Genomic DNA, 14,081 nt, shown 5'->3' on the forward strand with positions numbered 1-14,081 from the left:
CAGGGTGTGATCATAGGGTTGCAGAGTTTGGAAACTAGACACCTTAGAGGAGATTTGATTGAGGTGTTTAAGGCTCTGAGAGGCATCAGTAAAATGAATGAGGACAAAATTTTCAAGATTATAAATGATGCTAGAACTAGGGGACATAAATTCAAGTTATGGGGGGAAATGTTTAGATTGGACTGCAGGAAGTTTTATTTTAGCCAGCGAGTTATAAATTACTGGAATAAGTTGCCTACATGGGTGGTAGAGGCTGACAGTTTTGGGAAGTTCAAAGGTCATCTGGATAGTACCTTCGGGTCAGGAAAGTGCATAGGATGACAGGTTTAATTTCCTTTTTTTTATTAATTATTATTATTTATTTATTTATATATTTTTTATTAATTATTATTATTTATTTATATATTTTTTTATTAATTATTATTTTATTTATTTTTATTATTTTTTTTTTTGGCTGGTGCAGCATAAGCCATAGGCTTTCTTGCACCATGCGACCATTACTAATACTAATAGAGTTTGATGCTGGATGATGAGGAGAGTGATGGCAGCTGTTAAAGGCAAAGGAATTGGTTTTAAATTCAGGAAAGGAAATTATGACAGCTTAACATGCTCATATTCTCTATCAACTGGGTAGATAGTTCACAGAATGTAAATACATTAGAATTATAGCATGGTGTTACAGCTATAGCCACAGAATCTTTGAATGTATATATACAATTAAGAAAATACAGCATGAAGAGGAGTCTGTGGCAGATGAAGCCTACAAGAGCTACAAATTGACCTATTATAGTACTACAGAAAAGGGTGGCGCATTATAGCCTTAGGTGCTAATGCGCCAATAAAAACCAAACAAACAAACAGAAAAGGTTAGGCTGGCAAAGACAGATTATCAGAAATCTGCTAGCTAAGAGCAGGGACAAGAATTTTTTCCTGTATGTGAATACAATGAGGAGAAGAAGGAATCAGATAAGACCCTTGTGCACTGGGCATGGGAATGTTTTAGATAAACCAGCTGATGTTGCAGATCAGTTGAACAGGTACTTTGTATCAATATTTAGATGTAAATGACCTTTCTGGGTGAGAAGAAACTGTGTGGGTGAATCTGGAGAGCATGAAATTAGTAATATTGAAATTTCATATGATTATTAGGACACATTTCAAGCCTAAAGGTGATTAAGGCCCCGGGAGTTGATGGCATATAATCTGTAATTTTTGTGGAAGGCAGTAAGAGAGTGCACACTGAACCATTAAGATTTAAGTATGAAGGCTTCACTGGACTTAGGAGAGATTCCCTTGGATTGGAGAAGTGCCAATGTATTGCCAGGTCAACATATAAAGGCAGTTCTAAGAGTGAACTGGATAGCTACTGACCAGTTAGTCTAATCTCAGTGGTAATGGAAACTATAGAGGCAATGATCAAGAATGCATTACAAGATCATTTAGATGGAAATGAAATTCTGAAGAAAAACACAGCATAGTTTTGTAAAGAAAAAATCATGTTTAACTAACCTGGTTGGTCATTCTGGAAGAGGGATGAATGTAGGAAATAATTTCATGGATGAGATGGAAGTAGGAAATAATTTCAATATTGTTTACTTAGATTTCACCAAAAGCATTTGACTCCATCCCATATGAGAGGTTGCTGTATGCACAGGAACATGTTGCATTCACAGTTTCATACTTAATAAAGCTTTAGATACTGTTGCACATGGAAGACTACTGTACAAATTGGAGCAGTATGGCATTAAGGGCAAGTTGCTACAATGGAAAAAAGGATGGTTGAGTGGAAGACACAGAATGGTGATCAATGGGTACTGCTCTGCGTGGACTAATGTTATTTTGTATACTTACTTATATTTTGTATACTTATTTTGTACCACTGTTGTTTTGTATATTTATCAATAATATTGATGAAAGTATGTCAAGCTTAATGTCAAAGTTTGCAGATGATACATAGTTTGGCAGGGTTGTTAATAATAGTAATGACAATATGCTGCTGCAACAGGATCCGGAAAAGTTGGGTAGATGGGCTGAGAAGTGGCAGCTGAAGTTTAACATTGACAAATGCAAAGTACTGCATATGGGTAGCAGTAACCCCAGAGTAACGTATCAACTGTGTGGTACTACGCTGACAGTGGTAGAGAATGAAAAGGACCTGGAGGTAATTGTGCAGTCAGATATGAAGTTTTCTGAGCAGTGCAGACAGGCTGACAGAGTAGGTCATGGGGTCTTGTCAATGATATACAGGAATTTTGTGAGCAGGAATAAGGAGGTGATTATCCCCTTGTGTAAGGCAATGGTCAGGCCACACCTTGAGTACTGCATACAGGTCTGGAAGCCTCATTTTAGGAAGGATGTAGTGTTGCTAGAATGAGTACAGAGAAGGGTAACAAGACTGGTGTTGGGAAAAAAGGAGTGCTCTTACAAAGAAAGGCTTAAGTCTGCAAATTGTAGATTCTGGAGACTAGGCACCTGTGAGGCGATCTGATTGAGGTGTATAAGGCTTTGAATGGATTGAGCAGGCTAGGCTGAATGCGGATGGGATTCTTCCTCTTGCTCAGATTACAAACCTGAGGGGGCATAGATTCAAACTGAGGAAAGACAGTTGTAGAATAGAAGTGCAGAAGTTTGCCTTTAGCCAGCAGGTAGTTGATTGATGGAACAAACTTCCATCTGTTGTTGTGGAAGTTGATAGCTTAAATAAATTCAAGGCAGAACTAGACAAACATTTGGAATGAAAAGATCAGTGAATTGGAATTTTTTTTTTTTTTTTTGGCTGATGCTGTATAAGCTTGCTTTCTTGTATCCTGTGCCTCTACTAATGCTAATATTAATAATTTTTGCTTAGATCATGAGGAATAGGTTGAAATAGTGTTCTTCTAATGGTCTGCACTTTCACTTTATACAAACAGCTAAGATAAAAGAATTGGTCCTCGAAAAATCCAGGTCTCTACATGCAACCATATCACACCCAATTAAGATCAGAGTTGGGAATAGCTATATTTGGGAAACATTTTATACATTTTTTCGAGAAACAGTAATATGCTACTCAGCCATGTGTTGCAGCTTTATGAACAAATTTGTTGAAACTTTGATAGTGGAAAATTGAAGAATTTCTACAAATAGCACCACATTTACAACAATTATTTTGAGATCGAATTATCAGTAAAGGTTGGCTGAAGAAATTTTTAAGAGCTTTTCCCCACACTGGATATTGGTTAGTTTTAAGTGAATGTAGTTTTCCACCAAATAAACTCAGGTTTTTCAATCATGCAAAATAGGAGGCTGACAACAAAATATAGTCAATTTGCTCAGTAACAAAACTTTCCTCCTTATTTATTAATGTGAGAGGTTTTGGTTGTTTAGATTTTGTATCAAGGCATGCAAGGCCAGAAAGCATTAATATATCATGTTTGTAAATTATATGTATTCCATGTTGGTTTTTTGTTTTGCAGGGTAAAAACTCATGTTTCTAGGAGCAAGGTGGTTATGCAATCCTCACCTGAGACTAATTAGTATGACAACAGTAAAGAAAAAAAAAAAAAAAAACTCCTCTTCCAAAGGAAGTATTTCTAAAATTTGATTGGCAATGGATATCAAACTCAGAACCTTACTTTGGTGGTGAATATCCATTCTGCAAGAGTACCTTCATGATATAGATATAATGATTTTGATTCAGTTGTTACTGTTCACATAATTTATGTAAACATCATTAACATGATTAAAGAAAATTTATTAAAAAAACATTTTTTAGTGTTGTTTAGTTGTAATAGAATCATGGTCACTACATCCAATTCTGTAAGCTTCAACATCGCTGTCTCCATCATCGGAATTATTTAGTTCCAGAGGTGGCATCAAGAGACAGCATGGCCTGAGAACAAAAAGACTCACTGAGCTCATCTTTCTCCTCCAACTCTCTTTTCTGAAATTCATGTCTGAAACTGCTACTCAATGTTCAGATCCAGGGTATCTGACTCATCTGACCCCCAGTCCCTTTTCAGTTCATAATTACATTTAATAGTCTACTCTAATGGTTGTATTTCACTCCCAGCACTAAAATCATCTACACTAATTATTTTAAAAGATCCCATGGCAACATGTCGCATTGTAGAAGAATTACTGTAGGTGATCACACATAAATAAAATACTGTGTGCTTGTATAACAAACAGGAACATTGGACTCTAGAGACAAAGCACACAGAAATGAGATCAGAATAAATAACTGCACGATTTTACAGTGAACAAAAACACCAAACTTTGAAGAAACTGGATTCAAAACAAGAGTGGTTGTGTGGATGACTACTGTCCTCCAAATCAATTTGGTCCCAAATTACTTAGGTCCATAAATTACTGACCCACAGCAGATCTCAAATCAGAAAATATGAATTAGGGTAAGATAGGAATGAGTTTCAGCCTCATAGGTACAAATACCAACCATTGGCAAAAGTTTTAAACATTCTGGATGTCTGTTGTCCTCCGCCCAATGATTATATTGACAAGGAAGTACAGTGGAAGATAATAGTAATAGTGGCATGTGATGTAAGAAAGTAAGCATATGAGATTATGTAGCATCACCCAAAAGAAAAAAAAAATTCGCACAACCATTCTCTCTAAAAGTTTGTCCAGTTCCTCCTTGAATTTATTTAAGCTATCAACTTCTGCAATGACAGATGCAAGTTTGTTGCAGCAATTAACCACCCGCTGGTTAAAGGCAAATTTCCGTACATCTATTCTACGGATGTCTTTCCTCAATTTGAATTTATGCCCCTCAGGTTTGGAATCTGAGCAAGTGGAAGAATCCATCAGAATTCTGTGTGCTCAATCTATTCAAGGCCTTATACACCTCAATCAGATCACCGCACAGGTGTCTAGTCTTCAGCCGTTGGGATTTACAGAACTAAAGTCTCTCTTGGTAGGAGGATCCCTTCATTCCCCTCACCAACCTTGTTGCCTTTCTCTGTACACACTCAAGCAAATCTACATCCTTCCTAAAATGAGGCCTCCAGACCTGTATGCAGTACTCAAGGCATGGGGGCTGACCATCGCCTTATACAAAGGAATAATCACCTCCTTTAACTTGCTAGCAAAATTCCTGTATAACATTGAAAAAACTCCATGACCTGCTCTTGCAGCATGTCTGCATTGCTCAGAGAACTTCATATCTGACTGCACAATTACTCTTTTTCATTTTCTACCACCTTAAGTATAGTACCACACAGTTGGTATGTTCCTTTGGAGTTACCCATATGCAGTACTTTGCATTTGTCAATGTTAAACTTCAATTGCCACTCCACAGCCCATCTGCCCAAATTTTCTGGATCCTGTTGCAGAAGCACACTGCCACTACTGTCATTAACAACCCTGTCAACCTTTGTATCATCTGCAAACTTCGACACTAAGCCTGATATACCTTCATCAATATCATTGATAAATATACAAAACAACAGCGAGCCCAACACCAAACTCTGGTGGACTCCATTAATGACATTAGTCCACAAAGAGCAGCATCCATTAATTACCACCCTCTGTCTTCTCCCACTCAACCACCCTTTTATCCATTGTAGCAACTTACCCTTAATACCATTTTTCTCCAATTTGTACAGTAGTCTTCCACGTGCAACAGTGTCAAAAGCCTTTCAGAAATCCAAGTATATGATATCAAAATTATTTTTGAATCCAGTTCCTTTGTAATTACATCATAGTACAGTAAACCCCCGCTATTCGCGGTATCTGTATTCGCGGTTTCGCGTATTCGCGGTCGCTGATTTAAACCTAAAAAAATGTGAATTTTAAAGCGCCGTGAACATTTTCCGCCATGAAAAAAACATGGGTGTGGCTAAAATCATTTTGCCCAGTCCACAGAGTAGTACAATCAGTCGTCGTATAACACGTGTTTACACCACACTAATTCGATCTTACACGATTTATAAATAGGGGAACGATATCTTATATAACACAAACTGAATTCGCATATGCACGATTCGCCTTTGTGTTTACAAGAAATGGCAGTTGAACGCGGAATCACCCCAACTGAACGCAACACGATAGGAATGAAGAAGATTCTGAAAATGTATTTATTTTTTTATAGCAGTGAAGGGGAAACACATTTCACCATAATAACTTAAAAACCAACACAATTCCAGCTATCGGTATTATCGCAAATGCAATTAGATAGAGTTCACTACCAGTTTATAACAGATTCCACTAGCAGGAACGCAACTGGAAATTGTTTTTATTGTTTTATGGTAGTAACCCCCAGAAATGTAAAATGTGAGCTAGTGAGGTGTTAATAGAGTTGTCTCTGCCTTTATGGTGCTGTTTATTCAGTTGCTACACGCTCACAGCTTTATGTGTATCAAGTGTGCCTCCTCATTTTGTAATTGTGCTTTATTCTCTAAAAATGAGTAAAAATAACTTAAAAGGTGTAAAAAGGAAGTGTCCTGCGCTCAATGGGTGGGGGGGTGACAAAATCGCGAGCGCGGATGTTTCAAGCTAATCCTTGTTCAGTATGTGTAATGCGCTTGTCATAGAAGGTTTCATCTCTTGCTTTTAATTGATACGTTTACAAAAGTGAAAAATCTACCATTTTGCAGTGTGTTGATGTAAACAGACTTTTTCGAGCGTGTTAAAGTTAAAAGAAAGTGACTTTATTGTGGACAAGTTCTTTTCTAATCCTACAAAAATATGGCCGCGAATAAAAAGGGAATTGTGAAAAGATCAAAGAAGGTGATGACATTAGCGAGTAAAACTGAATTGTTAGACAAAATTTCTAATGGTGAAAGTGTCTCCTCAGTGGCAAAACATTATAAAATCAATGAGTCAATGGTACGTTCAACCAAAAAATCGGAAGAAAAAATCCGCCGTAGTGTCCGTGAAAACGCGCTAATTGCATCAAAAATTTGCTCTGTAACTCATGATGTGAAATTAGAAAAAATGGAAAAGGCTTTAAATCTGTGGATAGAAGACCGAACTCAAAATAAAATTCCGTTAAGTTCACTTATCATTCGTGAAAAGGCAAAACTCCTTTATCAACACTTTAGTGAAACTGGTGATAGCACTGGCGGGATAAGTTTTTTAGCCAGCAAAGGCTGGTTTGAAAGATTTAAAAATCGATATGGTTATTTTTCGCCCAGCAACCCATGTTTTTGATATGTTTTTGAAAGGTTTCTTTAAAATGTCTAATAAATATGTACAGTATTACATTTAATAAATTGTTTCTTATTTTCATTTCGATGCCTTATGCTTTTTTTTTTTATGTACTTACTCTCTACGTTTGTCTATGTACATAGTCATATTATGTAGGTAAATACACATAATACGTACAGACAAAATTTTAGACTAATTTTTGTTATATATTTCATACTTTGGAACGGAACCCTTTTATTACCATGGGCGCCATAACTCAGTATTCGCGTTTTCAGTATTCGCGGAATTTCTCAGGAACGTAACCCCCGCGAATAGCGGGGGTTTACTGTATCAATCAAATTTGTCAGATAAGACTTTTCCTTAACAAACCCATGCTTTGTTTGAATTATTGCTGCTGTCTTGTCTAGATCATCGCCTTATATTGTCTGGTCCTGCAATGCATCTTTAACAGTGACTCCATTATATTACCTGGAAGAGAAGTTAAACTAACTAGTCTGTAATTATTCCTGTCACCCTTCGATCCCTCTTTGTGAATTGGGGTACATTTGCACATCTCCAGTCCGTGGGGACTTTCCGAATCCAAGGATCCTCTCATAATTATGGCTAAAGGTTTGCTTAGTTCCTTTGCCACCTCCTTTAATATAACTGGATAGATCCAATTCACCTCTGGTGCCTTTCTTATGTTTAACTTCAACAATTTCTCCTCCACTCTGCTCTCAATTATTACAAAATCTTTAAGCACCCTGTTACGATTTGATAAACACTTGGCATTTTCCTTCCTTAATAACTCCTTATGTGTGAATGTAGATGCAAAATACTCATTCAGTTTATTAACTATCTGAGCAGGATCATGAACAGTCGAACCATTGATATCAAGTGGACCAATCTTATTCATCCCCTTTCTTTTAGAGTTTATACAAGTAAAGAAATCCTTGCTGTTTTTCTTAGCATCCTTTGCCAAAGATTTCTCACAATCTGCCTACTGTTGCCTAATTTCCTTTTTGAACTGATTACAGCTATCTTATATCTGCCATAGGCCTCAGTGTCACCTGATAATTTATATGCATCCCATGGATTTTTTTTCTCTGCCACGAGTCTCATTAGATCATTTGACAACCATTTAGGCCTAAACCTCGAACAATATTTCTTAATAGGTATGAAAAGTCTAGTAGCTTCTACGATTAATTCCTTGAAGGCTTCCCACTTAGAATTTGCTGTTGGTAACATCATCAGTTGGTCTCACTGTACAGAATTTAAAAACTGTCTGAGACCACTGTAGTCACCTTTATGTTAGAAAAAACCCTTTCCTTTAACCCTGAAGGTAATTATATCTTTAAGTAAATCTCACATCAGTACACTGTGATCACTGCCACCTAGTGGTTCCTTTACTTGCAAATTCTTAATACGCGAATGATCACTGCTGATAACCAGACCAAGAGTATTACCCTCTCTGGTTGCCTCTTGAATATTCTGCTGCAGAAAGCAATCATCCAATAAATCCACAAAAGTGTTGCTAATGTGTGAGTGACCAATGCACATGTTCCAGTCAATATCTGGGAAGTTTCCCCATTATAAGACATTCTGATTTACTAGCCCACTCTATTTCTCTGTACAATTGTTCATTGTACTCATTCAAGTCATTAGGCCTAATAACACACTCCTGCTCTTATTTTACTTTCCCAGTGCTTATGTCACACCAAACTGACTCAACATTGCACTGTCCATCTATGTCAACTGGATGCACTTCCTTTGATTTTATGTTTTTCTTAATTAACAGCACAACACCTCCTCCCTTCCTATCCTGTCTGTACACGTTGTACTCCCAAATTCCAACTCTGCATTCTTAATAACTCTGTGACACGTCTCTGATATCCTAACAATACTCACCTTTGATGTTTTGACCAACACTTCAAATTCATCAAATTTGTTTACTATACTGCTAGCACTGGTGTACAAGCAAGTATACATGCACCTATTCTTATTCTTAGTTACCCTAACACATCCCATGTATTTATTTGTTTCATGATGACTGCCATCAGTCCCTGAAACCACCAAGCACCCCTTGTTCCAGGCTGCTGCTCATTCTATGTTACAGTTTTCTGATGACCTGAAGGTGAGAAAGGTTGTTAATGACTGGAAGAAGGCCATGTTGCTTCCAATGATTTGGAATGGCTGCAGATTTGACATGAAAAATGGCAATTAAAATTTCACATGGCTAAATGTAAGGTTTTCACTGAAAAATAAATATAGGAGTTACTTATAAGCTTACAAGGGAGGGAGGAGTTAAAAGTGGTTCAGGACAAGAGAGACAGGGGTTATGACAGAATCAGATATGAAATTATCATGCAGTGTAAACAGACAACTAGGAAGGCACATGCTGTCTTGTCTATGACTAGATCTTTGTAAGTTGGGAAAAGGATGTCATTGTCTCTCTCTAACTAAAATTATAGTGAGACTACATTTTAATGAATACTGTATTGAGGTCAGGAGACCATAGCTGCAAACAACAGAACTTTTAGGGAAGATTAAAAAAAAAAACATCCAGATTGGTGCAGAATGCAAAGTTGGCAAAGACATCTTTGGGGGGGGGGGATGTTTGACTGATTGTGATGTATAAGGCTTGTATTGTCAAGGAGTAGTAAAATTTCGAGGGAGCATATTCACATTTGTAGAAGAGAGAGAAAAAAATAAATAAATAAAAACAGGGTACACAAATATAAAACTGAGGGAGTAACAGAAGACTGGAATAAATTACCTGTCAAGGTGGCTGAGGTGGAGAGTTTGATAAAGCTTTTTGGTGATGGGGAAAGTATTAGTGATTAAGGACTTTTTTTTTTTGTTTTTTTTTTGAAAGCTGCAAAAGTGTCTGCTTTCTTGAATCATTTGGCCATTCTAATACTAATAGTAATTGGAACTGTTTTTTTAATTTCTTTAAGGATCATTACCTGGCAGTGTGTGCTTCCTTAGGTACTACTTCTGGTAAATATTGCACAAAGGGACTTAAGAAATGCCCATCTAAAATTTGATAATGTTGATAATTTTCAACCTAGACAATGATATAATAAGGAAAAAAGTAATAATAAATTAATGTGATGCTAAAAGTATGATTTTAAAATCAGATTCATATTTTATATACAAACTGGTTAAATGATACACACTGTACTTAGCCAATGAAATGAACAAATATTTTCAAGGTGTTATCATGCTGTTATCCTCATCATGGCTATGTACTGAAATGATGCAATTGCACTAACTTGTACATTAGTTAAACTCTTTACATAACCCGAGGCTTTAGCCCTAAACTATACCGTAATCTAAATTACTCCACACCATCAGGCATCTCTCATATTGTGGATTTATAATTCGCAACTGAGTTGTCATCATTGCAACACCAGAGTACCTGCCCACCCACCCACTGATGAGTAACCAATAAGCTCCGAAACGGTGCTGTATGGGTGATGGTATCTGCTGAGAATAAGTAACAATAGTCTTCTCCTATGGTGAAGCATTACTTATTTGAGGTAGTGCAATATCATGGCAACTTGTTGTGAAGGTATTCACAATATGAGATATACTTAATGATGCCAGTTTATAACTACTTAAGTAGTTGGCTATGTACTGAAATAATGCAATTGCACTAACTTGTACATCATCATGTTCTTAAATTAGGTTGGAAGAGCTCTCTGACTATCTATATGTGAAATTAACTAAACTGAGGGGACTTGTTTTAGCCTATTCTATAAAAGGTTCATAGGTCTAACTTATAAAAATTTAATTATAATTATAAAAATTATAATTTTTAAATTATTTCATTTGGTCTAACCTATCATAAAAACATGGACTTATGGAAGGACTTGCACCCAGTTTTTTCTACAACAGATTAATGACACACTAAATGCTGCAATATAAGCTTACTTCCTTGCATCATTTTCCACTAGTAATATTAAAGTTTATGAAGAAAGAGACAACAGTCTTTTCAATGGCATCAATTTCTCATGTTTTGAAGATATCATGATGCACTTCTTTTCATGTTGCACAACAAATAAACAGTACTTCAAAACATGATGATATGTAAAAGAACCTGATTGCTTCAGTTTGTTTGTTTGTTTGCTTGTTGGTTATTTGGAGCATTAGCAACTAAGGCCATATTGCTCTGGGGATATGCGGTGGTCATTCCCTGACCTTTCCGCATCCTCCGTATTTGGTGGTCACGGGCTCGAACCCCGGTCTAATCAAGAAGCGTGTGCTACGCACTGCTGCTCCTGATCACCTGGCTACGGAGGTGCCTGATTGCTTCAGTGCAGCTATTGCCACTTCAAAAACAGAAACACAGACCACAACACCCAATAGTGCAGCACCTGACAATCCAGTGAAAATTTTATAACCCTTATACTCTTTATACTCTTTTTTTTTTTTTTTTTTTTTTTTACTATACCACTCTTGTATAAGAAAAAAAATAACCATCTGAGTTTCCCTTTGCCTTCATTTTTCCCTTTCCCAAGTTCAAAACTTTAAAAGTTGGCTGGTTATCTCCAAAATATCAGGGACACCTGTACTAAAAAAAAAAAAAAAAAAGTTTCTGAGCTAACAAATTTCATTTGGTAAATTATAAGCTTAATGATCTTGTTAAACTATATATATAAACAATAAATAAATTTTCTGTTTATACTCTGGGATGAAAATATGGTCAGAGGCATCAAAAGAGAAATTTTCCAATTCCTTGACCTTAACAAATGCTAAACTTAAATTTGAAATACAGTCTTTAACATAGTCTCTTTGATTTCATTGGTTATGCCTAACATAAAGGTAAGAAGTTTTTATTCATTTCTCCTGCTTGTAAGCCATCCTTTGGTTACTTTATTAACAAACTGCTGAGTAATCTCATCTTTATCATGGAAATTATAAAAAAAAATTGAGAAAGACCTATTGCAAAGTTTTTCTTCAAATAAAAAGCTGCCTTAAGCAAAGTTAGATCATTAGTATCTCTCAATTAAGGAAAGGAACGAATAAAGGACTTAGCTCTGCCCCACATTCTTGCATGCAAAATTGTGATTGTGTATTCATCTGACTAATTAGATTGTAGTCTATCAAGCTCTTTAACAAAAGAAATGACAGTACATTTTGGAATCACTGGAAAATATATTGATCATATATTCAGGGTTAAATAACTGTACCTATGGCAAATTTATTTTTGTTACAAATCACAGTAGTCAGTCTACATATCATAGGATCAAATTAACAAAATCTGCAACATTGTACCCTTCTTTACCTAAAAAGAAGCAAAGAAGTTACAAAAAAAAAGGTATTTCATATGTTTTTATGGAAATAATTCTTCTTTACCTTAATATATTAACTGCCATGAGACATGACAATTATATCTCAGCATTTTTGGTTTGATAGAGCATGGGATCTGCCTGCATAACACTGTGTTATGTGAGTAAATTGAAGTGGAAGATAATAAACCTTATCTTGTAGCAGGTAATGACACTTAAATAGAAGGAAATGATATTTGGAATCATAAAAATACACATAGCTTGTCTCTTTATGGCAAGATGAATGTATTTCCTTTCCTCCTTTGTAACAGATGCTTTTGAGTTGTTGGATTTGTGTACTGAACAGTCAAAAGATTATCTTTTGGCTGTTTAGTTCACAAATGCAACAACTCAGTATTTGTGAGTATGTGTTCTGCAAGCATATTTTAATTCATATTAATTCCCTTCACTTATACACATTTTAAACACTGAAATATTGTTGCCATAACAACTGATACTGGCAAGATGTGCTGAGAGCAGTGAAATTTTCAAATGATTGGGAAGCTAATACTAAGGAAACAAGCATAAATAACTTCAAGAAGTGTGTTACAGTAGTAGACAATACAAGAATGCTTAGTCTTAACTGGGTCTATAGTAGTGTGAGGGGTGTTCTCAGTAAAATGAGTGAATTTGAATTTGGGTTAGGACAACTAATGCTGGCATATAATAGGACCCAACATAAATGTCGCATCACCCAAAATAGGGTATGATGAGTTTTGGTAGTATGTATAATCATTTAACAAGGATAGACACGATAAAAGAGATCATTATCATGCCCCCTGTTTGATTTTTCTCTATGGTATTAACTTCTGTTTTTCAGTAATTCAATCTTGCCTAACAGTACACAGACAAAAATTGCCATCAGCTAGAGAAAGTTCTGCATACATGCGGCAGTGATTTGAAGTAAAAAGGCTGTAACTCAAGAGAGAATTGTCAGCAACAATCCCCATCAATCATGACATCCTGTGACATGCTATATACATCTTCTAGTTGAAACCATAATTACATTTATTTTTAAATAATAAAAATATCAAAATAAGCACTGTCAAAAAGTCAAGGATAAGAGAGCTATTAGAAATAGTATCTTTAAAAATGTTCCCCCCTCTAAAAATTAAACTAAAATTACAAAAAGTTATCACAATATACTGAATGATGTTTAAGTTTAGTTATAATAACTGTTGCCAAACTGGTTCCATCAAAGTATGAGTACACTAGCTAAGTTACCAATGAGAGACCTGCTTTTGAAATCTAAACTAAAATCTAATCTCCTAGTAACCTTTTGAGTTCAAGAATAAAAACTAATTGCCTATCAACAAATATATGTATGCTTACATATATATATATGTATGTATGCTAGAAGGAAGGGGATGAATCAGATTGGTCCACTTGATATTGATGGGTCAACTGTTGATGATCCTGCTCAGGTAGCTAACAAACTAAATGAATATTTTGCATCGACATTCACACATGAGGAGTTATTCAGCAAGGGGAATGCCAGAGGTGTATTCAACTCTAGCAGTAAGCTACAGAATCTTGAAATAACTGGGAGTAAAGTGGAGGAGAAACTGTTGAAGATAAACACAAGAAAGGCACCCGGGGTGGATGGGATCTATCCAGTTATAT

The 14,081-nt window shown here is 35.9% G+C and overlaps 1 protein-coding gene across 4 annotated transcripts in view; it reads right to left on the bottom strand.

Annotated features, from left to right (window-relative positions):
- Positions 1 to 14,081, bottom strand: part of LOC150080737 (cardiolipin-specific deacylase, mitochondrial) — a 132,383-nt gene that overhangs the window by 56,796 nt on the left and 61,506 nt on the right. For all 4 annotated transcript variants that reach the window (XM_090381018.1, XM_090381016.1, XM_090381019.1 and 1 more), the window contains one exon: positions 10,092 to 10,192. In XM_090381018.1, the coding sequence (XP_090237144.1) occupies positions 10,092 to 10,192 (101 nt within the window). The remainder of the gene's footprint in view (positions 1 to 10,091; positions 10,193 to 14,081) is intronic.

The sequence above is a fragment of the Mastigoproctus giganteus genome, chromosome 9 (genome assembly GCF_048544385.1).
Source record: "Mastigoproctus giganteus isolate SK-2022 chromosome 9, ASM4854438v1, whole genome shotgun sequence".
Classification (NCBI taxonomy): domain Eukaryota; kingdom Metazoa; phylum Arthropoda; class Arachnida; order Uropygi; family Thelyphonidae; genus Mastigoproctus; species Mastigoproctus giganteus.